Source organism: Hyalella azteca, unplaced genomic scaffold (assembly GCF_000764305.2).
Source record: "Hyalella azteca isolate HAZT.00-mixed unplaced genomic scaffold, Hazt_2.0.2 contig4573, whole genome shotgun sequence".
Taxonomy (NCBI): Eukaryota; Metazoa; Arthropoda; class Malacostraca; order Amphipoda; family Hyalellidae; genus Hyalella; species Hyalella azteca.
The window spans coordinates 39-27006 of record NW_025934786.1 but is presented as its reverse complement, the minus strand read 5'-3'; the positions used below and the strand labels follow the sequence as shown (position 1 = coordinate 27006).

The following is a 26968-nucleotide window of genomic DNA, read 5'->3' as shown; positions in this document are numbered from 1 at the left end:
CACGCGTCCCGAAAACACCCGCTTTGAAAGGAGCGAGGTTAGTTTATCAACAATAGCAGAAAAGTAGGGAATACAGTATATTGAAATTTTAAATGCTTTCGTCGTGAAAGAAAAATATGTGGGGCTTAGATTTGTTTCCAGTAAATATTATTTAGAATCAATCAAGTTTTAACAAAATTTGTTCAGCAAACTAAATCTATAAAAGCTATGCAGTTCCTTTGATACATAAAGTTCGTTATCTTTACAGGAGATTAAAAATTAAATTTAAAACTGCAAATATACGTGATACTGAAGTTCTAGACAAGCAGCGGAACTGATTTGACAACTTTCACCAGTCCAGAAGCCCTTTCCATCAGACGATTCAGTCACCTTTTGACGTCTAATATTGAAACACGCGAGGTTTGGTGGTGCAATCTCCGACTCTCTGGATAATTGTAGGTATTTTCATAATTAAAATAATTCCACAAATAAGAACATCTGCAAGGAATTTTGTGGGCTCAGATGTCCAAGCTAATGAAAACTATGTAATGGGAATAGTTGCCTAAATAATATTTCTCGGCGAATAGGTACCCTACTGCCTACAATACCTAACTCGTTGGAACTTGGAACCATGGGCAGTTGCTAAGACCTGCAATGATGTGAACGATGCAGAATCGAAAGTTTACAATGTAGTTAGGTTATTACGTCACGATAACGCAGCGTTCACACCACATCGGCTGCGGGACAACAAATTAGTCCCGCATGCGATGCCAGGAAATAGGAATCAGGATCCATCCTACAGCGATCCTCGCCGAAAAAGAGGGAAATTAACTCTGGAAGGACGGCACGATGGCATTTCATGAAGTCTTACCTTTAATAGATGATGTCTTGAAGATATGTGATACTGTGACTGAACTTCAAATGACCTTGTGAAGGAGCAGTAATGCAGCAGGCGGAAACACGACGAAAGCAAATGTGTGTCACACCTCCACGCTCAGACGCTCAATGTGCACTGATGACGGTTGCAGCGACCGTCACAGCGAGCGGCACAGCGAAGAAGTAGGGGCGAACGACGGAAGCCTTTGCCGGCAGGGTTGGGCGGGAAAAATGAGAGGTGACGAAGGAGTCTGTATGATAAGTTTGTGGGTAACAATGATGATATGACCAAGAGAATAGTTCACACCCTGCATAAGAAAATATTGGTTGTAGGAATCAATTAACGTCGTCGTAGGGACATAGCTGTTACTCTGAAACACCAATAATTTTTTGCTTCATATACACGGAATGAAGAATATTTCAAGAAAAAATCACAGAACGTACGAATCAATCAGAAAAAGTACGAAATCACAAGAATCTATCATGAAGATGCATTTTTAATTCAGTGAATATTAATAAGCTTGAATTTAAACCTGTTTCAAATGTGTCTTCATGATAATTCTTGATTTGTACGTTCGAATGAAACTGATTCCTTTAGATTTAAATGATTGCATGCCGCACTTACCCCCACCATCAACTCTCCAAACTTCCATTTTTTCTTCAGATCCCGACTGTGCCAATCAAATCAATCTAAGAACAATATGTGCTTAGTAAAATTTATCGCTTGAAAGTCTGAATAACATTATGAAGATCAGTTTCTCTTAAGAGACGAATGACAGAAAAACTGGGAACACGTTTGTCCTGTTTCTGTGGCTGCTAAAGAGAAGCCATTTGCAAATAAAAAAAACGAATTTTGAGAAAATGAAAATGGTGTATAATTATAGTTCTGACTCGATACTATCATATTCGGACTTTAATGAACAAATTACTAAGTTTTTGTGCTTGGCCGTTAGTCGATCAAACTAATCAGCTTATTGACTAAGTTCTGTGTTGAGTACTCCGCTCAGGTCTCATTTTCGCGGCCTGACTGCAGTGACTTAAATGGTGCTCATCGGCAGTAAGTTAATGTGGTTTATGTTAAGGAAAACCCTGTATAGCGCCACATACTCAGCATTATTCGATGTTTAAAATACTTCCAAGGTTAGAAATTTAGCACATTTGAAATTTCAATAAGAGATGCCACCAATCAAGAAAACTTCAGAACGAATGATCGCTGCAGATATTTGAAGAAGCTTGCTAGTCATTAACAGAGCCCAAATGCCTCGATAAAGTTCGGTTTTCTTCATTCCTTAGCTTTTTGAGGGCTTGGTTCTTCATTAAGCCCCTCACGCGCGGACATGTTTCCAATATTAAGCAGATGGCTAGATAAAGCCGTAGCGCTTCGGTACAAATTTTATTACTCGGTTGGCTTCGAGATCGTTCCGGTTTTAGTGAATACTACGGACGCATTATTTTTTGAAACGCCTATAAAGTTTAGACGCTTTCACTCACTTCACTGAAACTGAATCAACTTGAATTAATAAAATCTTAACTCAAGTTAACAATCAGCATATGTTCAGTCTTAAAATGCCTAGCAAATTACGGACCAGGCAATAAGTCCAGACGAAGCTATGCAGGAGCATATGTTCAGTCTTAAAATGCCTAGCAAATTACGGACCAGGCAATAAGTCCAGCAGCTATCTCAATCAATCGTCAGCTATGGAAAGATCGGGTTCCAAAGGCCGGATCCCTTGTGAATCAAGTCACGAAAAGTTCAAGAATCGGCAACAGGCCATGGGCCTATTTCTTCAGCGCCGACACTTCTATTCTATTCTATCATAGTTGTCATTCGTTAACGTAATGGTTATTCTCATCCTAAACTTTTCATGATGAGAACTTTTCAGGATGAGAATAACAATGTGGTTACTTTTTAAGATGAGAACAACGTGGTTACTTGTTGTAACCATGTCGCCAGTTATCCGCTTAACATTAGCTCCGAAATTTTCGGAAATGTTAATTTAAAATGCCGTTCTGGCATTTAAATTGAACGTTTATGAAGCCTAGGTTACTTCTTTTGTTCGATGACAACACACGGCCAGTTAACTGCCTGGTAAACATCCCAAGTTTTAAGCTGAATGGCTCCTAAACAATTCGAAGCTGCATGGTCTTAGCGTGACTTGTTCTGTGCTCGTCACATTATGAATGTTTTAAGATTATCTCACTATTATATATTATCCTCCAGAAGACAATATGTGTCTATTCTTGTATATCTAAAATTGTTTTTTTTTTCGCTCACTCGTTCATTTGAAGGCTAACATACTATTTTGGATGAGAATTCTTGTTGTCGACAATATTTCCCAGCAAACTTTTCATTTCCCGAGGTGGTGGCTTCCATTAAATAAGGTACACAATGGCGCGGGTTACTTACTTACTACACTTTGTTTTAGGTCTAGGAAGTGTCATGTAATAACTTACTAATGTCCATATACACAATGTAATTAACAGACCAGAGTATAAGCAAAGTGGCACAGAGACATAACATGCATACAATACTCGACGCTACAACGAACGTAACGAGTCACCTTGAATTGGAAATGAAACTTCACATCGAGCCAACATTATGGCTGGCCTAAAACAGAATTCTATCCGTGATCCAAGCGACTCCCCCTCTTGCTTGTCGTGAATGTGTTTGAATGATGTGTGGTTACAAATTACGGGCGAACTAAAATAAAGCTTCTAAATGATCAGCGGCTGCACTAACAAGCAGTGCCAATATGCTGAACCCTGCGTACGGGAAGCTCCAATGACACTCAACACCACCCTCCCTGCCACCACCTCAACACCACCCTCCCTGCCGCCACCTCAACACCACCCTCGCTGCCACCACCTCAACACCACCCTCCCTCCACCCTCCCTGCCACCACCTCAACACCACCCTCCCTGCCACCACCTCAACACCACCCTCCCTGCCAACACCTCAACAGTCAACACCACCCTCCCTGCCACCACCTCAACGCCACCCTCCACGCCACCCTCCACGCCACCACCTCAACACCACCCTCCCTGCCACCACCTCAACACCACCCTCTCTGCCACCACCTTGGTATTCTAATGGCGCTCCACGGAAGGGCTCTCAAAGTAAAAAAAAACTGTACAATATCACGGGAACGAGCGCTTGTTAACAAGGGAGTCTAAATTAACATAGAATTTCAAACCGTCATAATTAAAATAAAAAGCAGGCACTATATAACCGGTATAGCGCAAAATTGTACCCCGATATAGTTGCCCTTCTACTAAATTGACGTTGTTTTGCCTTAACGTGAAGATTCAGCAATTATCGGCCCAATCCTTGCTGCATACGATTTGGCTTTGCAAGTTAAATTGCAACGGATGTCTCATTCGCATAAAAAGTAACTTAGATATTCATGAAATGATAACTTAGATGCTGGCGCGCCTCAATATTGTAGGTTACTTCATTTACAGCTCTGCATCAGTGACTCATGAACTCTGTGAGACGCCCTGAGTAGGACAACGCGTTAAAGCCTATTATTATATAGTATACGATATATACCGTGTAAATTGGCGGTATATAGTATACACTGTATTATACACGCCATAATTCATGTCCAGCACAAATTTGTCCATTAAACACGGACGGAAGGTTCCGCTCATTCAGGTCAAAAAGTCACTTAACTGAGTTATGATGTTTTGAGGTATTAACAATAACACTTTCAAAAAATTTAAAGTCATTTATTATAGCTGGTTTCTAAATATTAATAACATCAAATTTGAAAATAAATTTATTAATTTTTCAAATAAATACATTAATTCAGAGCGCGAAGCCACGCACTCACGTTTCCATATATTATTTACATCGTCATTCAAAAATGTAAGACGACTTTATTTCTATAATAAAAAATATTTCTTAACTCAACAAGTATCGCGGACTGCGATATTAAATGAGGCGTAATGAGTTAGATAGCCAGTAAATTCTTACTCAACAATAAATATATATTATTAAATTAATTTACTTTATTCGAATACCTATAATATATTCATGTCCACAGCCCTATGAATTACGTTAGTGTTTTTGTTTGCGGAAAATTGCTACACTTTAACCCCATCTAGCTCTTTTAAGTGACTAGACTAAAATTTTAGGAATAAAGCGATTTTGGGTTTCGTCAATCGCGCTCATATAGATTTTTTTACGTTCCTAAATCAACAACTTTCTTTTATCCTAATGATATAATTCATTTGCAAGGAAATTAATGCGTTTAGACGACGCAAGAAAATCACCTCACCACGTAGCTTTTACTGCCGGGCTTGGCAGCGTCCTGCAGAAATGGTGGAGTGGTTCCCGAACTCATGTCGGTTTTCTGGAAGCTGTTTTCCGTTGAAGAGAAAAGCTTCTTCGAAGGACGAAGAGAATCATTGAACGATTCTTCAGGCTGATGGTGAGTGTCGCTGATGAAAGCAAACCTACTGTTGATGTTCGTTGGCCGCACCCCAACACCTCTGCGTCCACGAGTCTCCTCCATAGCAGCGCGGTTGCTTGCCAACTCGAAAGCATTCAGTTTCCTTGTCGGATTTTCCAACACTTCGCGTTTTCTAAATAGACGCGGTTCTTCGTTTATTTCTGTAGGAAGTTCCATATCCTTGATTGAATCCAGGATTATCCTTGAATCCAATGAACTATAAAACTTCTGGAACGGCTTAAGTTCGTACTGTCTAGCAAAAGTATCAGAAAAATTGTGAGTTTCAGACAGAACAGGCAGATGAGATGAGTCTTGGGATGACCGCGATTTTGTTTTGATGCAACTTGGCGTATAGTGAGACTCGCGGTTGCCGTTTGCACCAACGTTGTACACAGGAGAGGGGTCAGGGGTCAGATGATCCCATGACATCGACGCTGTTGTCGGGTCAACGATGTCACGAGAGTCAAGCAACGAAAGGCTTTCTTTGATTTCTTGTAGGCGAGTGGAGTCTTCGGCATCGTGGCTGGCGACCACAGCAGCTGCTGCGCCCGCTGCTGACGGAGGCGATGGGGTTGAAGTTGTCGAGATGGACTGAAGGGATATTATCTGGGCTATTTCGGCCTGCAATGTTAAAACAATTTTCTTACACTGGACTCAAGGATATTTGACTAGCTTCCAGCAATGATTTGTAATTAAAATTTAAAACAAAGGGTATTTTCATAAAATTGCAAAGATGACTAATCATCTAGTTAAACTGTGAAAGCGTAAATTTGACAAAGGTAATAAATTTACCGAAGAAAGTAATTCAATTAGTTATTCGCGTGAGGTTCCACGCAAATATCACAGAACCATCAATCTTATACGTAGCCAGTTACGACTACAACAAATCAACTCTTATGGCACGGATAAATTATTAAATTTTCAAAAAATACTCACGTCGTCCTTTTCTCCGTCTTCCGCATTGGCAATTTCCGACTGCAGCAAATCTTTGAAACTATAATTCATCATTGGCTGGAGATGGGATCTCAAAGATGGATGAGGATCACTAGCCGGCTGGTGAATCTGTCCTCTTTGATCCAGCGGAGTGTTGGCGGCTGATATACGCACAAAACGCGAATCGCCCAACGAAGACGAGTCTTCCAACATTTTCGAATGAGGCTTCAGCGATTGGACTGACGAGTGCGGACTGCCATGGTACAGAAGTGAGACGCGGCCATTATTTCTCGTGCCGTGTAAGTTCGGCAGAGTGTTGTAAAGGCTTGACTCGGGGCGGGAAACGTTCACGGCATTCCGAAGACCTTGGTAAATATAGGCTCGTCCAGAGTGAGAGGAAGTAGCGTTATCTGGACGAAAACTCGGCAGCTGATTGTCAGTCTTGGGACAAGATTCTACCCATATGTTTGGATTGTCAGCAACCGGAATCTCATTATTGGAATAACGTGTGGTTTCTTGAGAGGTCGGACAGAAACTTGTAGCGCCCGCTAAGGATGAGGATGGTTGTACAGAATTGCGGACATCCAAAACAACGTTTTGATGATACCTGTGTTCCTTAGATGCCTGGGAGGTCTGATAAAAATTAAAGCTGTAAGTGAAATAAGTTTAACTATTGTGAATGAAATAAAACATAAAATCAAGAAGAAGTAGTAGTAGTATAATGATTTGCTAGCGCTTCAGCTATCAAGCTATTGCGCACAGGAGGTCAAAAGAGAACATCGCCAGCAATGCGGAAGGTCTCAATTATATATTTATTCAAAGTCTCAAATTAATCATCATGCACCCACAAGGGGCAGAAGGCTTCCGATGTCCAGCTCGCTGAAGCTGGCTGGAAAGAAGCAGCGTTAGCATCTCAAAGAAACGAAGTGACAAGGAGGGACACGTGAAAAGCAACAAAAATGAATACTCTCGTACAAGAGGTCGCTTACACGGGACGTCGGCCGCCCGCACTATAGAGAGAGAAAGAGAAGGGAAATGTAAGGAATCCTACCTACATAATAACTTATTGCAAGGAATTCTACCTACATAATTCTACCTACATAATAACTTAATGCAAGGAATCCTACCTACAAAATAACCCCCACGACTGAGACCCGCAGTCAGACACCGCGAGCTCATCGGTGGGGCGCTCAGGGACAATCCCCCTAGGAACGCGAAATAAATCCCATAGGACTTCTGACGAGCACAGACACCCGTCAGAAGTCCCCCCTGAAGGGACATAAGAACAACTGTACGGGATAATCATTCATCCTGTATTAATATGAACTGTGCATCAATTATTATGATGAGAAAAAAAATAACTGAAATTCCTCAAGTTTTGCTTGTCACAGATGTACGTTCAGAGTTCTGAAATATTACTTACTTGGAGGCGTGGAAGATCAGAATGACTGGAAGAAGACTCCTGTTGTCCTTTGTTCACCGTATCACCGCTTCTCTTTAAAACTTTACATTTCACTTGGTCAGGAAATCCTTGCATTGCCCGCTCAACAGGAGCTTTGCACGACTTTTCTTGCAGCTGCTGGGGCTTTCTTTCTAAAGAGTCGTAGCGCTGGTAAGTGCTCCTGCTGCCATCAGCCGAGGTGTTCCTGCTCGAGCTGGCCAGCGGAGGGCTATCTTCGACCAATGCTTTCTGCTGACGGTGGGCAGCGCAAGGCACAACTCTCAGTCTGTGACTCTCGCGGTCTCGGGGCACGGCACGATCAGGGAGAACTTTTTCATGCTTGGTCTGTCGAGGAAGTCGGCCCGAGCGATTAGCTCTGTATGCTTCATCTGGCTTCATTTTCTTGTCATCATCTGACTCAGAACATGAAGGGATTTTAGCATACACAGAATTGGAGTTCCTACGGTCGGCTCCGCGGGGTTTGTGACGCGTTCTTTTTACATCGAAAATAGTATGTGCTATGTAAGCTGAAAATCCCCCAGGTTTGTAGTAACTGTGGCCAAAACCTTTACACTGATTGTCTGCGTCGTCTTCAGACACGGGATAACCGTCTGCTCCAGACGCGTTTGGCTTGCATACTCGATGATTGCAGATCCTATCACTTGTACCCCTCATAGAAGTGTTTGGGATTCTTTCATATTCCCCTCTAAAACCAATAGTTTTGACTGGTTTCACCCTCGAACAGTTTGTTCCTGAAAATGTATCGGCACCTTTTTCCTGCAATTCGATGGTGTTTGGAGCGAAAGTATTCAGCGCGGTCAAACGTCGGTTTTGTTGAGGGGACGGGAGCCTGTCACGACTCGCTTTCTGTCTCTCCGCCCCCAGGGGGAAGGGAGGACTGGGACTGAAATCTTCTGGCATTCGAAGAGCAGGAATTCTGCAGTGGTTCGGTGAGCGGATACCAAGGTTTTCTGACGCGCCTGAAAAGGATGCGAGTTAGGGCGGGAAAATGAGACGGTTAATAATGAAATGGGTAGAATAGCTATAGTAATCACAGCGATGAAACAATAACAAATAATCATATTTTTTCTATACTTCTGGCATAGTAGTAGTCATAGGGGATATTAGCTCACATTAGTTACGATTGACCAATAAGGTAACTCTTTCTCTTGACTCATATTTTCATCGATGAATAATAGCAGGATCTGATTACCCAGACTCTTATAATGGATTCTGACGCCTACTACAGTTCTACACAGTAGTATGTGACAATGCTATGAAGGTAGATGTTGCTTAAATATGTTCCTTACCCAGTTACCGCGAATTAATGAGTAGCAAGAAACGTAACGCGTAAATTTGAAGCGAGGTTTATTTATAACTTGATTAAATGAGGGTTATATCAGGATTTATTTAATTAAGTTAGGTCACTTGGGGAAGTAAAGGCCTAGGAACGATAGAGGTAAAGAAGAATTTGAACGTTCGAAGCTTCCAATAAAAATGCAGCTCATCAACACAGAAATATTAATATTAAGGTTGTCTCCCGTATTTTTTTTAGTCCTAGTTTTAGTGAAAAGAAATATTCAACCATGAAGAGATAACTTTTTGCATAAATCGAATTATATCAAATTATTTTCACAAATAGCATAAAAATCCACAAGTTTTTTTGCCTATCTCTCCTCTGCTTAATCCGTCATTTCACTCTCATAAAATTAATAGACTAGAAAACTAACAATTATCTCTTAAAAAAGAAGCAAAGACAAGCCTCAGCCCATCAGCCGCATATTTCAAGCCTCCTATTTCGAACAGTTTTTCGAAATTGACACGGGCCAATGTAACGAGACAAAAATGAGATATAGGAAGATTTGTTAGGAATACATTTGTATATATCAAAAACCATTTTTTTTTCATTTTCAAACGGCGACAGGCCACATCAGGCCTACATTTCAGCGCCGACATCATTATGTTATGTTAGGTTATTTTGCCTACGAACACAAAAATTGGTCCCCTGATATTATGAAACGTTACGAAACGCTTTTATTTTGTCTGGGACATCTCGTCACGTCGGCCAGTTTAATCTGGAACAGAAAAACGCAGGACGCAGAAGCTTGGTAAGTTCCGATTTTTTCCGCTTTGATACATCATATTCATTCAAAGAGGGGGGAAATTTACAGCAGCATGGATAAAATATAGGCCCTATTATCAGCGATTATAAGGGTCATCAATTACAATCGTCGGTTGAAGTCTTCAAGTTGAGTATTTTTCTTTTAAGTTCAGACGATTGTGCGACAGGCTTGGTATTCTACCTATGCTAAACTGAAGACTGCGAGTTAGGCAGCCCGACAGTATTACTTTTCTAGATGCATACGAGTTTTCGCAATACCCACAAATGAAACGTCACACGCACGCACGTTTGCTAAAAAATACTTCGGTTTGTCTAACTCACCGGTCCTGTTGCCCGGTAACATGGAGTCAGTTATGAAGTTTGTCTAACTCACCGGTCCTGTTGCCCGGTAACATGGAGTCGGTTATGAAGTTTGTCTAACTCACCGGTCCTGTTGCCCGGTAACATGGAGTCAGTTATGAAGTTTGTCTAACTCACCGGTCCTGTTGCCCGGTAGCATGGAGTCAGTTATGAAGTTGTCGGCACCTTCAGCCAGCTGCTCGAGTTCCATCTCTGTTCTTGACCTGCGATTGCGGCGGTGATTTTTCGCCGTCCAACGCCAGGGCGAGAGGCCGCAACACTCGCTACGTAGCAGTAACAGCACCACCACCAGCAGCAGCCCCACGCCCACCAGGGTGCCCAGAACGCACACCGCGATCACTAGGCTCGTGTTCACTGAGCAGAAATAATGGCTTGAGAGATGGCGTGTATACAACTAGGATAATAACATGTGTCCAATCATGCATGAAACACAGGTTTATTTGATTTTAGAATCTAGATTAAAAAAGTTTCCTATTTCGAAGCGAGTGTTTGATCGAGGTGCGGCGAATTTTATGTGCCTTTATAGAAACCGGACCAACATAATAAGGTCGTAAATTTTACGAACTGCCAGCGTTCTCGAGGCATGTATAACAGCAAAATTAATCTCTAAACAAGAACAAATATCATCCATTTCGATCAACGCAGTATCACTGCTGCTAAAGCTTATAGTTATGCGTAAATCTAAATGTATAAAATAAATGCTTCTATCGTTCTACTGACGGCAGCATTATCAATTACCTTACTAATTTATTACACATTTGTATCATTTTATCAGTTCGACATATTCCATATTACCGGTATATTGTAAAATTTTCACTGTCATTGCTACTTGTATAAATTTACAATAATTCAACGAGAAATCCTTATACCAAAATGAAAATTCTCGACGTGAAGGAGAGCGTTTAATTAGTCATATAAGTATATTACAAAGCACGTAATATACTCGTAGGTATATTACAAAGCACGGATAGTGAATCCGAAGTTTACGAGTGAAAACAATACATTTGCTGGTGTCCTACTATTATGAGTTAGTGGCTGACCTGTTTCAAATGGAAGTAAGATACAAGACTTTATAATAAAAATATTTACTATCATCTAGGAGAGGATCAAATTATCCTACTTATTTAAGCAAATCCATTGTGAAATTCATTCCAAAAGACTTCACGTATAACGCGGACCACGAAACGTCTCCGTCAACCCAAACGAAAAGCGTATTGAAATATAAATAATATATGTCGGAGTTAAAAATAGCCATAAACAAGATACTTTGCTTATAATTTTGCATTTTCAAATTTTTGACCATTTCCGATCCGCATAGGGTTCACATTTGTGAAATTGAAACGATTAGGTGCAAACGTATTCCGAGGGTTCACATATGTTAAACTGATAGGATTACAAACGTATTCTGTGGATTTATATTTGTGAAATTGATACGATTACAAACGACATAGTTGAACTATATAATGTTGACCTATATAAGGTACTAGTTCAACCCTGACAAACGAATTCGACCATCTACAGACATCAACTAAAGTACAGGCTGTGGCTGTTGACACGTCAGGGCCGATGAGGATTATCAACTATCAAGGTTTACCTAACCACTTTAGGGTTTTATTTTTTACACCATGATTGATTTATGGTCAGAATTTTCAGTGCATACGGATTTCGACAAGTTTATGTCGAAACGAGCTACAAATTTTAACCTAACCAGTGAAAGGAACCAAGGTTCCGATTACTTTCTTACAGAACAAATTCAAGTATCAAGTACCGGTAAAGTTAGCGTTGCACTAGTGAATTCCTGGGTATAGACATATAGCACTGAATTTTATTGATCCCAAGCTCACAAATCAAAATGCACTGAACGTGAAGTCGTGAACGCATTAATAACACAGTTCAAAACCTGTTCGAGATAATATATATTATCAATTTATCATACCATCCAAACTTGAGACAGAAGTCACTATGTGAGCCGACTCGTTGGCAGCCATCGTCATAGAAGGGATCGTATTCGCCGTAGTCAGGTAAATAAAAACAACAACTTCGATCACGTAAGCCTACGGTAAACTCATCACTGACGTCTGCTGCACTGCCTCAACAGTGGATGAAGATGAAGTGACGTAAGACAAAAAGTCCGGAGCCGGACGCGTAATTCCTTTCGTTTCATCTGCCGATAGTACGTATAACCTTTTTTCCCACAACAATTAACAATATTTTTGTTTATTATGTATTCTCTGTCGATTATTAAAATCATCATCATCGCCGCTTTCTCTATTTAATTCCGGATAAAACACAAATTAAATCAATATTGTTTGGATCATATAGAAAAGTCACGAATTGGTACGTCTCGGACAAATTTACGGACGTCAAATTGGCCACCCCTGCTAGTATCCTTTACTTGAATTGTGACCTCTGCTCTTATCTTATATTTCGCTCCTATAGTATCTTGAATGCGTTATTCAATATACTTCGATCATATAGGTTTATAAATGTTCAATGCTTGATGTCTAAATTAGGGTAGTAATTACTAATGCGACAATATCAACTCTCATACAAGTCTTGAATCTTGTATTTTCGGGAACAAAAACTAATAGTGACTGCGGCAAACTGTACGAGTTTAGCCAAGGATTTACCTAACATCAGGACCTTATCTAGACAATCCAATGGCTGCAAAGAGTTACCTCAACTACAGTGAGAACCGTAGTCTTTACAATGCTTACTCGCGTTCTACCGAAACGACCGCGAGGTGCGCATTCACCCTCTACCGCCGTACGTCACTCTCCGGGAACATAACTTTAACTTAAATCATACGTAAACTAATGAGTAGCAACCTGAGGACGTTTGTACGCTACTGAGAACAATTTAACGTTCTCGTACGTGGCGGCAACAGTCATTGCAAGGCATTTCGTGCTCACTAGCAACGTATCCTTTTTGTGTGGGCCGTGTGACAATATTGCTCCGGTTACTCATGTCAGGAGGTAGAGGGTTAAGGCCTTCAATCATCAGCATTCAGCGATCGAGGCAACGATTAATTTACTCTGCAGGATTAAGGGCAGGACCACCTTACTGGCATCCACACTCACGTCACAAGCGATATTTAGGCTTAAAACTCGTGATGAAACGGGTTAAAAATCTGGTATAGTGAGAAGCATTTTTTCCACTCTTTCATTCCAGGTGAAGCTCATGTTGCTACTATAAAATTCATGAATTGAACCTACTTTCTGACAAACTAATTAATTATAATCAAGTCTTCAATCTAAGATCACAACCAAGTCAAAAAGCAGTTACTCTTTTTGATCTGACCACAGGAAATGAAAGAGCAAGAATTCCAGACGACGAGTGTATTTATTCATCGTTGGTTTCCTCGACGTTGTCGGTGGTGAGTCCCTTGAAGGAGGTGACAGGCACGTGCGTCACCAGCGTGTAGTATTGGTGCACTGAGTCTTCGTCCTTGTTGCGACGACGAGACAGACGCACGCGCACACGCCTCGGTACGGCTCTGCACAACATCGTCATTGATTGTTAATAAAAACAAAAGGTAGGGTCGTGAATTGTTCTCTGGGCTCGTAAATTTACGGCGAGAAAATAAAAGAACACATACCATCAGATGAGATAAATTATGAGGGGAAAACCAGGGACGCGAGACACCTCTGCCAAAATTGCCAGTCATGATAAACATATGACTTTCAATGAAAAAAATTCACTGATTGCCCTTCAATCGGCCTGCACACGGTTCGTGATCTAATGAAAGATTTGCGTTAAGTGAAGCAATGAATGAAGGTTTAAAATCGTCAGTTAATTCTGTAAGTATCGTAAGCTTTAGGTTAAGAAATGCAAGTACAGTATTTTTCCTCGACGATATATGTAAGTAAAGCAAGTCAAGCACTATGCAAACATTTCAAATTCGATAAATTATCTGATATCTATTTGAAGAAATTATCAGATAAAATCATTCATTGGAGATCAGAGCCTGCATAAGTCGATTATATTCTGCTTTAGAATGACATGGATGAGTATTAGAAAGATAGGTAATTGGGAAGTTCACTAACGTTAATGAAAATGTCCATGTATAAAATCATGATTCATATAATTTGATGAAACTCTCCACGAGAGTGACATCACTGACATGACTCGCTGTCCCATGTAGCCACACCTCTCACCTGATACCGTTATGCCACAAATATTTGCAGAGACGAGGATCAATTCGGACATCCTCGGTTTTCATTTCCTTCTGGGCGAATTTGCGGACCTCTTTTACTGCCCTGGGTGCTCGCTTGAGTCTGGTGACGCGGTGGAGGCGGGCGGTCAATCTGATGGTGCATTCGCGTGTCACAACTTTATCTTGTCCACTGCGGGCTTTGGCAGCACCGCTCTGCTTGCCTTTCACAGCTCGAGCCATCTGCAAAAAGCTAGAATAGTGAGATGCTGCCACAAAATTAAGTAAACAATAGAAAAACTTAGTTGAACAGGGAGAAAAACCGAGTTACAATGCTGAGTAAAATATATCCCAACCCAAAGTATAAAAAAATTTAAATAAACTGACGACTATCCCATTCCAGTAACAACGTTTGACTATGCACACCGTAAGGTTCAAGTGTAAATTAGGCAGAGTTCTATCGTGTCTGAAAATACCATATTTTCGCCAGGCATAACCGGCCATAACTAAGAATTTAATGACTTGACACCTTCAACATACAATATAGAATTTATGCAAGTAGTCAAATGTAACTCCATTTGCAATTGCCAGTGCTGTTTGTGTGTCATAAAACGTGAGGGTTGACGTTACCTGAACCCAACTAATCTTGTTACTCAGAGAGCAGTAAGGCTCATGTGTCATTTCTGGCGATGGCAATCGCATGATTTTGCCCTATCACATGATTTTGGCCTTGAAGCTACCACATTTAAAAAATATAACTTAGTACTCACTGCAGCAAGTGACTGCAAGCATTTGCTCGTCAACAAAAAAGTTTGGCTTACAGTTCAGGATGATCTAAACTTGTAAGTTGGAGCTCTTTGGCGTCCAGTTGAAATACGGATGTCTAGAGCATATGGACAGGAGCAGGGGTAAACTGATGTTATTGGCTGTCACTCTTACTGCTGGAGGGTGGTGGTTACCTGGATTCCACTTTGGGAAGTATTGCTCCCCCAGTTCTGAGTAAATGTGAAGTTATTTTGAATCTTGACTTTCATGGGGAATGTTATCTATATTTGCGTCATCAGTGCTTTCCTTCTCATTCTCTTCACCCTTTTTGCAGACCATTATTTCATGTGTCAGTGGTGATTCAAATACCAAATCTCCTATCAGTTGATACCCTATACTCAACACTACTGCCTGTGGTTGGTGATTAGTTACCATGATATACCTTTTTTAATCACTGCTCATATATTCATTGATATAAGATTTTAATGCCATGTTTTTGATAATACTGTTACAGATGAGAAATATTTTCAATTGTTATCCTGCTTGATAGTTTATTGCGTATATATGCTTTGAAGTTTGTATTGACATTTGTGTTTGATAATAGTTGTGTTAGGTGTTGATAGTGTAAATATTTTACAGAAGCGTCTTCAAATACTTTCATCTAAGCAACCCATGCCCCGATTTCCCAGTTATATGGTTATCCAGTTTGTAGTTGGGAGTTGTCTGTTAGTTGTGTTTCACACAGTTATCCAGTTAATTGGTTAGTTTTTTTTTTATTTAGAGCACCCTCTTGGGTTTGATTATCAAGTTCCTTAATAATTGAGTCTTGTATTAGCATTAAAAAAAGTGGAACAAAAAAGAGAAAAATCACTTGGTGGACAGGGATGGCTATAAGGGGAGTTGGGAGGCTATCTCTTATTTAATCCCTTGGATTTTAAAGAACCTTAAATACCTTCCCTTGTTTAACCAGTAATGCCAACCCATTACACTGACAGCAATCCTTGCTCAAGACTGAGGTTTCTGGGTCTGGGCAGAGCTCATATAGCTTTGCCATTTGATGTCACCAAGGGCGTGACTTGATGAACAGGGAAGGCTAAGACAAGGAAATGCTTATAAACATATCGCAGTGAATGAGATTATCTTCCAGCAAAGAAGACCATCAATGAAAAAATATCCAGAGACAAATGGTATTAACATTGTCAGGGCTGGAAAAGTCCTACTTTTCTCTGAAGTATCGCAGCTCTAATATCATACAATTAAAGATCTTGCAATATTACCTACTCTGGAATGTTAGTTTTGCTGTTTGACTGTTCTTAGGGTAAAATTGGAGATCTGCGGTAACACATGCACAGACTTTGTACTCATAAATGGCTTTTCATGGCCAAGATATTAAATTCAAGGCTCAAAGAAATGGAATCCCGGCTGGCAAATCCATAAAACAGCTCAAAAAATTAGGTCACGGCTCACCAAGTAGATATATTCCATGCCTGAAGATCACCCTACATATCTGAATATAATGGACTGAAAGTGGGGAGTTCATGGCCTTTACAAGCTTTCAGGTCCAGCTTTCAAAACTATATTAAATTTTGCATTCCAATAAGCCATGTGTACTGGTCAATTAGAATCCCACACTGGTTGGGAGTTGTCTGTTAGTTGTGTTTCACCCAGTTATCCCGTTAATTGGTTTGATATTTATTTATTGATATTTAGTGATATATATTGGTGGCTAATATTTGAACTGGTGTTATTAAATAATGCCAGTTCAAATATTAGCCACCAATAAATATCACTCTGACAAATTACTCCCTGCATATTCTGGGGAGGAGATGGAATTCTAGGAAAAGTTCAAGACTTCAAGTATTGACATTATTAATAACTTTGCTTGACAAAGCATGGAAAACTTCTACCATTAGTGCTGCCACTAAAGCTTTCACGCCATTTCCGGAACTGTGAGATTTCTGCACGATAAATTACCATCTATCTAATTGTTAACATAAGTGCATGATCGGGCCGCAAGATTTCAGAAACAAGTAGAAAAATTCCAATCCTGTGCTGACAATTCTTGGCTGAGAGTTCAAAAGAGAGAGTTCAAAAAATATCAGCCAAATTATACAGGGCTAATTGAATTTAAATTAAAGTCTTCTTATGCAAGTTGAAATGTTTCATCCAGGTTTATTTATTCTTAAATCATCATAACCCAGCGTAGTCACAAATCACAGATTTTTCAACTAGTTTATTTTCAATTTCCTCATCTACAAGATTTAAACCAATTTCCTATATATGACATTGCTGGTACCCATGATACTTTCCTGGTCTACTTATGTTACAGGACTCGAAAATAAACTTGAGAAAGAATCTAAAAAAAACTCTGCTTTTTCACTATGAATTTACTCCTCACACCTATGACTTGACACTGCTGCCTGCCAGGCTGACAGGCAACATTTTCTATCCATTATCACGTCTATAAATGATCTAATTACATACTCGGTTTAAATCAAGCTGATTAGTAGGTACTCATCAAAGTAGGGTAAAAGCGGTATATTCCGACATCGTGGGTAATTCCGTCACCTCTCTAGTTTTTTCTTTATATTAAGCTTTGTTTTAGTTCCATGCGTTTGTTGATGGTTGAAATGGTGACGTCATACATTTGCGAGTCAAACTAATGCCAAAACACTAGGTCTTGGACATCTAGTGGGAAAATATTGAGATCCAAAGAGAGACCAGGCACGCTACCCAGCGAGATCATCGAAAAATGTGTCAAATTTGACAGTTGACCTTGCTCTACCAAATAGTGAATAACTGTTTGTATGGGAAGAATATTATGGTTTGAGACTTTTAAATACGCTTGTGAATATATTAGGAATCCTTTAAGTATACTTGTATAGTTGTATTCGCTGATTTCAAGTGGTAAATAAATTAATAGATGATTAAGTTGAGAAATGGATTTAGACACATGAAAACTAATTCCGTCACAACTTGAATTGGACACACAGATTGTTCCAAGCTATATACAAAAATTAAAATTTGCTTAATTAAAAGCCTAATAGTTGTTAATTAAAAGCGTAATTAAGTAGTGTTCAATATTCATTAGAGTTCTAATTCAAAGCTGTATTGTATTCCAATACAGCGCACACAGCGAACGGAATTCGAACACGTGGATGATGGCATTACGCATCAGTAGAATTTGAAGCGCGGACGGAATACGCCTCACCACGTGCCGAATATTGCCAAACACAGTGACAGAATATAGGGATTTGGTAGGTTTGCATTCTAAAGGCTTTTAAATAAATATGGCAACATTTTGTGACTTTTCATCGTTGCTGGCGGCCTGGCGCGTAGCACGGTGTTTTGCAAGTCACATAGACTCATAAAGCAAACAGAACTCGAGTAACGCATACGGTTATTTTTTTATAGTTTTTCATTTCTTGATGCGTCCTTAATGTGTTGGAATCTACCGCGTTTACCCTAGCTAGGGTAAATGCACCGCCACCATATTCTGACATAATGACATTGTGGATAATTCCAATACTTCTCAACTTTTTCTTTTATATTAAGCTTTGTAAGTCTTCTTATGCAAGTTGAAATGTTTCATCCATGTTTATTTATTCTTAAATCATCATAACCCAGCTTAGTCACAAATCAGATTTTTCAACTAGCCTAGTTTATTTTCAATTTCCTCATCTACAAGATTTAAACCAATTTCCTATACATGACATTGCTGGTATCCATGATACTTTCCTGGTCTACTTATGTTACAGGACTCAAAAATAAACTTGAGAAAGAATCTAAAAAAAACTCTGCTTTTTCACTATGAATTTACTCCTCACACCTAGCTATGACTTGACACTGCTACCTGTCAGGATGACAGGCAACATTTTCTATCCATTATCACGTCTATAAATGATGCTAGCTTGAATTTGCTAGGTGTCAATCCTATCATAGGATTGACATTTGACAATGCATGCATCACCACTTATTCACCAGCTCCAGCTGTGACAGTTTGAAATAAATGAAAGAACTGTTTCAACGTTAGATTTGGGCACAAGCCTATTCTAACATTTTCTAAGAAATAAACACTCCTAAAGTCCTAAGCCAGTTCACTCACGGGGACCTCACTCCAGGTCCAGGGCCAAGAATCTCACTCCAGGCTGAGAATCTCCGCTCCAACTCGCTGGCAACAACTAAGTTACAACTACACAAACATACTACAGAAACAAACTGTATATTCAATGGACTCCAACATAAATTCAGTATATTAATAAGTCACAATTATTTTACATGAAAATTCACTCACTTTGTTATCGCCAGTCAAGGGCCGCAACAGCACTTCACTATACTAGAAAGAAGTTCGATGTTGCCAGACAGTTGTTGACAACGAAACGGCTCAAAATAGGAATAACCAAATTTTTTAGCAAGTGATACGATTCTGATTGAAGTATTTTATAACATACACTTTAACGTTTATTTAACTGAATAATAATTGATCGAGACTTGTGGTATGAGCACATTCTTTAAGATGAATTTTAATTACTGAAGAGATGAATGAGAATTAGCGTGTCTAGAATAAACCCTAATCTAGAATAAAAACCCAAATTATAGTTATATGTAGAAGTTGGACGTTTGTCTCGTTTTAAATCACCCATGCAATGAATAGATTTTTTGGTAAAATTTATTCATTGGATATTTTTTCAGCAGCGAAAAGGTTTCGCAGCATTAACATGCATACAGCTTAAAAATTTATTAAATAGTGTATTCTCATTTTTCAAAAGCTTCAAATAAGTTTGATCATACGTACATCTGCTGAACCTAAAATGCGCCTAATTGCTCATTCTTCTTCTTCTTTTCGGGGTGTCTACACTGGGTAGACTTAAAGCCACAGGTCGACCTCGAGGACGGCCGTTGGGCCTGAGAGCCTGTATTGCGTTTAAATACTTCTGAGTAGGTAACCACTGAATTCTTGTTTATAGTAGGTCAGTGGATACAGTGGCTCAGGATGCAAACTGTGGAAAACAGGGCAAACATGGCACAAGAAATCCCCCAGGAGGTCACGTATAGTAAATGGTACATTTAAAAATCTTAAATTAGTCTCCAGTTCTTGTCTGGGCTGTACATGACGTTGACATTGCAATAGGAAGTGCTCAATTGTATCTGTTGTGCTGCAGGTGATGCATTGATCGGAGTTGCTCATGTTGAACCTATGGAGGTGGCTTCTGACACCAGCATGTCCTATTCTTAGTCGGGCAGCTGCGCACTCCAATCTTCGAGACTTCAAACAGAGCCAAGGACGCAGTCTAGGTTCCTCCATGATGTTGTTCAGAAAAATTCCCTTCTGGGACTAATTGCTCATTGCCAATTGCATATGAAAGAACCTTTTCGCGCCTCAGTAAATAAACCCTTCAACGAAACTTATCGATTTCAATTCATGAGTTCACTTATCGAGTTCAATTCAACAATTTTTCGAATTCGAGATTTATGCTCTTGGTTTTGTGGTGAAGAGCGAGCGATTTCGCCTTTTAAACTCAAGTAGCAGAATCTGTTACATCATAGTTTTATGGCATGAGAAAATCAACTAGTAATTTATAGCAATTCACTACTATAAAGAAATAAGGGAAAAATGCAGACAGGATAAAAAAAATTCCACGAACGAGCATATTTATGTACACGAGCCAAGTTCATCCAATTTATAAAATAGGTCACAAAAACTTTAATCAAATATTGGTAAACGTGTGTACATCAGCCTAAATTACGCTTGGAAACCGACTGGAATATAGATGTCTTGCTGTTGGTTTGAATTAGTAAAAATTACATGACCTCATAAGAGCAGACTGAAATATTTTTTAGTCGCTACAACTGCAAACCACGTGAAAGCAAATCGCCTACGCCTGTTTACTGCTTGAGATACTGTTGAAAAACTCCGGTCCTAGAAGGTATTTCAAATATTTCTGCATTAATCATGAACTTCATCATTCATCATAAAAAGGCTATTAGAAATTAGAGAACGCACACAAAAAATTCGTGATTTATCAATTGTTCCTCAAGGCTTATTTGAGTTGATACAAGGCTTGAGAAAATAGGCTCCCGATAATACATTCTTTAAAGTCGTTAAAATAACAGTGATTTCCATGCAGAAAAAAAAGAGATAAGATTGATCAGAAAAAGTCAAAACAACTTCTCTATTGAAAGCAAAAAGAGTATGTAGAAATCTAAAGCACATCCTTTGAGGCAAAGGGCCTAAGTTCAACATTGGCTAAGTACAAATACACAATTTTGAACATTACAAGAAATTCTCATGCACATTTAATCGGCAAAAATAGTCCTCTAATACTACCATGTCTAATACTAACTATATAGCATTTGGAGACTTGCTCAATAAAGAAAATAAAATTGCTAATTACCCGGATAGCTTTGAAGAAATTTCAAGCTTGTGCTTCTCAAGAATCAGAATACACCCATAAAAATTATATCAAAGAAATCAGCTTTGCTAACATTTTTCAGCGGTTTAACGTCAAAATAATATTAGATACTTTGCACGAAAGATCAGTTGAATAAGTTTAAATAAAACTAACATGTACACAAATGAGCAGTGGAAAAGCTATCAGAGCACAGGTACAACTAATTCATATAAGCCAGAATCATAGAAGAAAGTTCTAACTAAAATGCACTCAACTGAAAAAGCTAAAATCACACACTTATTAAAAAATTTTTGCACAAAATGTAAGTTTAGATAACTTTAGGAATGCATAGATTAACTGACATGAATTTCTGAGTACAGTCTGACTGGCTTCTGTTTAGCAGCAGCACGCGGGCCCGGCAAGTACGAAGGCAGGCACTGTCAATGGCGGCTTGGCGCCGAGACGTTACAGTCAAAGCATTTGGCTGCCAAAACAATTGATGTCAGGTATTTGTGGATCATCTGTGCTCCAGTCATACGTTTTATATATTTCGTAGCATGTACGTTGAAACTAACTAAAGCAGAATCCGCGTAGAGCAAGAAGCCACAGGAATTAAGGCGAAATTTGAAACGAGCGCGAGTATAGCGAAAATGCTATCCCTACCACTACACATAAAACTGTAAACTTGCATCAATGAAAGAAGAAGTCTTCTAAATAGCAACAGAAATCTAAACAATGATGATTAAGACTGTATTAACTTTGAAGAAACAAGGAATGCTATTACTACAAGTCAGATTCTTGATGTCAGGAGAAGAAGAAAGCGCTGTCCGTTGTCTTGTTCACGTAACACAGCTGAATGATGGAAAATGCTACATCTATTCTCTATCTAGAAAAAAGCGGCAATGCAGCGTCGAATGTTAAGCAACAGAAAACAATTATGTTCTACCGCGTGCAATAAAATGTAAGTAAGGTTGAAGACAAGCAGGTACAGATGCACCAAACATCCACAGATTCATAGAATACCGTTCAAGGCACCACATCAAAATTTATCAGTGTCGAATAGGATTGACGGCGCAAGAGCAGGCATCGCTGCTAAATTAAATGTATATATTACACGGTTCACACAATATACAGCAAAAAGGTTAGTCTTGCTGCACAATAAAGTCAGACAGGTTACCATCAGGAGTGAGCACTAAATTCTTTTCATTACACAGATGCAAGAGAGCAATAAATGCAAGAGGAAATGAAAGATTCTCGGCCATGCTAGCGTTGAGGCGGTTGGGTAAAGTGCGATAAACTTCTGAGAACTTGTAGCGCTGCCCGACTGCCATCCGATCATTGGTAGGCTTTCCCGACTGGTCTACGTTGGCACTGCTGAAGAAAATTTTATGAGCTGAACACAAAAAATTCCATTTTGATGAAGAGTATGTTCTATCTATGATAAACATAATCAATATTACAAACTACAATTTAGCAAATGAGTCTTAAGGGCGGATGTATTCAAGAAAATCTTACATCACCAGCGTGAAAACTTTTTCTGCAACTTAACAAACCGTGTCAGAACTGCAGCCTCCACCTTATGAAACCCATTGTGAATCCTCCAGTTTTATCGTTTTATTAATGCATAATCTACATCTAAGTATTTTAGTCATATAAATATTTCTACTATCAAGCTGTTCAAAACAATTACTTGCTTCACGAGTCACGACACATGCAATCAATTTGTTGCTTACTAAATAAACCTGTGAATAGACACTTGAGCTCTACAATACTCACTTCCTGTCGTTTTCTTTGTCTTGCATTGAAGGAGTCAGCATCTGCCACACAGTTCCTTTCAATTTCTTCATGTCCATACGCTTTGCTGTTCGGGCGTAGCCGATGTTAATCTTTGCTACCTAGAGCGCGGGTAGCAGGAGGAGGGTAAGAATGATTATGGGGGTTGTAAATATTTCAATCACAAGTATAGGAATGCTGTAGAAACCAACAGACTGGAATAAATATTCTTTAAAAAATTAGAGGTATTTCCAGTAGAGCGATGTGTGCATTAAAACAAGCATACATTGCATACATACAACATATCAGCTTAGACGATTGATGTTCATTGCCAAACTATTTATCACACACCGTTCGAAATAAATTTTTCGGGTCAGGCCAGAATAAAAAATTACAACTCGAAGAGTTGTAGTCAAAAATCTCTAAACAGAATGTGTTTGTGCTTCATGACACGGACCTAATAACTTTATTTAGTGAATTGCAAGGCTACGGCTGAACATGAACATCACAAACAAGGCGAGCAGCGAGTACCTTGTTGGGGGCAGACACGAGGTTATCGCCAAGGAAGTCAGCAGGCGCACACGAGGCAGGGAGGTTAGGAGCAAGAGTCTGGCTGAAGAGGGTCATGTCGTACCCACCTCCTGATGTGTCTCCCTGCTGAAAAAATAAATGTCTTCGTTAATTAAACATAAGTTTACACAAACACAAGTAACTGTAAATTAACTGCAAAAAACTTTAATGATCCTCACACTCGGAAAAAAAGTGATTATTGCGATCACCGCTGAATTCAGACGACTAAGAATGACCATTGTATATATGAACGAAGTAACCAATAGCAGATTGTTTTGAAGATAGAATTAATATTTGTGCCGTTTTAAAGGCAACCAGACCACACTAAATGTCAGTCAAGGCTCATAAATCAAGGCTCATAAATGTCAGTCAAGGCCATGGGCCTATTTCTTCAACGCCGACACTTCTATTCTAAATCTTTAGAATGAAAAAGTATTGGGATTCTGACGTTATCCTGGCAGCCGTCGTCATCTTCGTCAGGATATTGCGGAGCAGCAGAGCCGTCCACAGGCTTCTCTTCTTCTGGGGCGTCGGGAGCGCCCGCCTCCCGTCGCACCACAAGCTCGTCCCGCCCGTGGAGTCTGGACAAAAGTGGGCATTACAAACTAAAATCGATGCTTCGAGAGTACTTAAATGCACGATCTTAAAATGATTCAAACAAAATTTGTCTCTGGATAACAGATAATATTCAATATGCCACTTCACTCATACCTAAGCTGGAAAACATTATTTGTTAATTTCATTTTTTCCGGCAAATTCAATGAAGTTATATTACCAGCATGTCATGCGTCTCAAAATAAAAAAAAATAAAAAAAGATATACAAGTTCTCACAGTGATACCAGACATGATCAATCGCTACCTTGCTAATCCACAAAATCATTTCCTTTGATACATATACACAATAAATAAATTCATCTGTGATTATAATTTTCTCAAAGAACTGTTTCAAATGATGGCCTTAGAACAAACCTCTAAATACAGAAATTATTTCCACTCGTTGCTTTGAGGAAAATCTCAAGAAGGATACTAAAGATTGATCAAAGACGTTAACACATGCTCTCTGGGTAACCATCTTCATTAATCTCACTTAGAAAAGTCGGCAGGGTCGAAGCGTAGGTCAGCAGGCAGTGTGGTGTTCGCCTCGCACCATTTCTTGATTGTGTACTGCGTGAGTTTGTTGTCAGTGCGGCCGCGGCTGAGCAACTTGTCCAGCTCCGAGCGCACCTTGTCAGTCAGGCGGAAGTTCAGCTCAAACGGATCTTTCTTGCGTTTCTTCTCACCGGTCGTGGTGCCTGAAGCTGCTACTCTGTCTGCATCAGTTAAGATGAATTTAATTTGAATGTGTTGCTACTTTTCAGCAAAGAAATGGTGATAATTTTGCGAGGGCAAAACAAATGTTGATTACTCTACAGTGGTACTCCAGTGGACAGAAAAATATATTTATAAATTTTACATCTTTATTATGGGTTATACGAAACATATTTAACAATGCTTAGTGGATTTGTGTTATTGGAGCTAGTAGCTTGTTTGGAATCAGAAAACATACGTCTAATTAACAGGAATTGCATGTATCTTTATTAAATACTAATAATTGTATCCTTCGTGATCACCAGCAAAGAAGTGAAGAATATCAGTTCAGAATTCCTGGTAATGAAGATATGGACGACGTTTAACTCGGTCAAGAAACTAACCTTTAGCAGCCATCGCCTTGAACTTCCAGTGACCTGGCCCAGCCCAAGCTGACATGACTCGCGTATCAAAATAGCTGTACTCCTGCACAGCAACACGAATACAATACTAGGTGAGGCATGAACCTATGCAGCTGTACTCCTGCACAGCAACACGAATACAATACTAGGTTAGGCATGAACCTATACAGCTGTACTCCTGCACAGCAACGTAAATACAATACTGGATGAGGCCATTTTATAATTATACTGGCGAGCGCAATTTTCACCACAGAACATAATTTCACTGGACAACACAACTTCGCAGGATCAGAATTTCGCTCACCACTACAATAAAATTAGACACCATAACTCATCTGCAAGTTGATTGATGATGCATGTGGGGGAAGAGAAATAGAGCACCTGTGTCGAGGTTGCGAGATGTTGCTTGAGATGGACGGCCTCCAAGGAGGGCGGGACGGTGATGGAGGAGCCTGCATGCTGGCCGCCCCAGCCCACAGTGAGGCAGGTGTTGTTGCCGCCTACGCCGAGCGTGGCGCACGCCGTGTCATCGTCGTCGTCTGCCACGTCATCCAGACCTGGTGAATGTTGAGCAGCTCAACGCAGGTAATTCTAGGGCGTGGCGCTATATTCAGGAAATGATAGAATAATGCAGACTAGTTCGAGGAAGATGTTTTTTGTACCCATAATCTAAAAAGCAAGACATTAATTTCTGCGGTAACTGAAAAAGAATGCCATAGTGCGCTAGATATTAAAATTTGCAAAAAATTGGTAACTTAAAACTTACCTGAAAAGACCATTTAACGCACAAGAATAAAGAGACAGAATAAAAATGATCGAATGGCAATAACCTTAGTGTAGTAACTTGAGAGTCACAAAAGTGAGTGGTGACGCTCATCAACTCACTGGGATAGTCGGCCTGGTCGACATAAGCATCATCAACAAGAGGCTCGGGCACGGCGTTGATGTCAAACGCGTGCTCCTGCGCGGCTGCTGCCTTGTCCTCGCTGTGCCGAGCAGTTGCTTCACAGATTGACGTGTCGTCGTCCCCAACTTTCCAACTTGTAAAATGGAAGCTCGAAAACGCCGGACAGATTTCCCGTGCAGGTAAGTCTGGAATCAGAACATGATTTAGGGATCAAGTTGGTGAAATTGTTCATCACAATGAGCCACAATTCGAGGTCTTTTACAATAGCGAACAACGAAATACGCATATGTAAATTATACTATTAGTTGTGAAATATTTCATTGCTGTATTTTAAACATGTTCTAACTTAAATTAAAAGTAGCGTTTCTTCAATTTCATTTATATGCACAATGAATACCATAATGCCAGTACTATAAATAGTTAACCTCGTTGGTAGCTCATCTTGAAAACTTTGAACTTGAAGTATGTACAAATATGTACAGAAGCTACAGGGAAGTCTTAATACAATGAAGTACAGAAGCTACAGGGAAGTC

General features: G+C 39.7%; 4 protein-coding genes across 5 annotated transcripts; 1 reads left to right on the top strand and 3 right to left on the bottom strand.

The window, feature by feature from the left end:
* Positions 1-3574: 3574 nt before the first annotated feature.
* LOC108673618 (4-O-methyl-glucuronoyl methylesterase 1-like) lies at positions 3575-3946 on the top strand. Its single transcript, XM_018161469.1, has one exon. The coding sequence runs from the start codon at positions 3575-3577 to the stop codon at positions 3944-3946; it is 372 nt and encodes a 123-aa protein (XP_018016958.1).
* Positions 3947-5117: 1171 nt separating this feature from the next.
* On the bottom strand, positions 5118-12827 carry LOC108673619. 2 transcript variants are annotated; one of them, XM_018161470.2, is made up of 5 exons: positions 12102-12827; positions 10283-10519; positions 7666-8663; positions 6246-6875; positions 5118-5930 (listed from the first exon to the last, which is right to left on the bottom strand). In XM_018161470.2, the coding sequence occupies exons 1-5, from the start codon at positions 12157-12159 to the stop codon at positions 5127-5129; spliced, it is 2727 nt and encodes a 908-aa protein (XP_018016959.1). In that variant the 5' UTR covers positions 12160-12827; the 3' UTR covers positions 5118-5126. The 2 variants fall into 2 exon arrangements, with proteins under 2 accessions (XP_018016959.1, XP_047736015.1); XM_047880059.1 differs by lacking the exons at positions 10283-10519; positions 12102-12827 and adding an exon at positions 10231-10255.
* Positions 12828-13488: 661 nt separating this feature from the next.
* On the bottom strand, positions 13489-19461 carry LOC108673616 (60S ribosomal protein L31). The gene is made up of 3 exons (XM_018161466.2): positions 19378-19461; positions 14323-14561; positions 13489-13661 (listed from the first exon to the last, which is right to left on the bottom strand). The coding sequence occupies exons 2-3, from the start codon at positions 14559-14561 to the stop codon at positions 13508-13510; spliced, it is 393 nt and encodes a 130-aa protein (XP_018016955.1). The 5' UTR covers positions 19378-19461; the 3' UTR covers positions 13489-13507.
* A 1262-nt stretch (positions 19462-20723) lies between these two features.
* LOC108673617 (condensin complex subunit 2-like) lies at positions 20724-26627 on the bottom strand (the record flags this gene model as incomplete). Its single annotated transcript, XM_047880057.1, has 8 exons — positions 20724-22849; positions 23252-23370; positions 23780-23905; positions 24267-24399; positions 24907-25129; positions 25511-25592; positions 25910-26085; positions 26414-26627. Coding segments are annotated over 8 exons (1305 nt in total), but the record flags the coding sequence as incomplete, so codon positions are not given.
* Between the last annotated feature and the right edge of the window lie 341 nt (positions 26628-26968).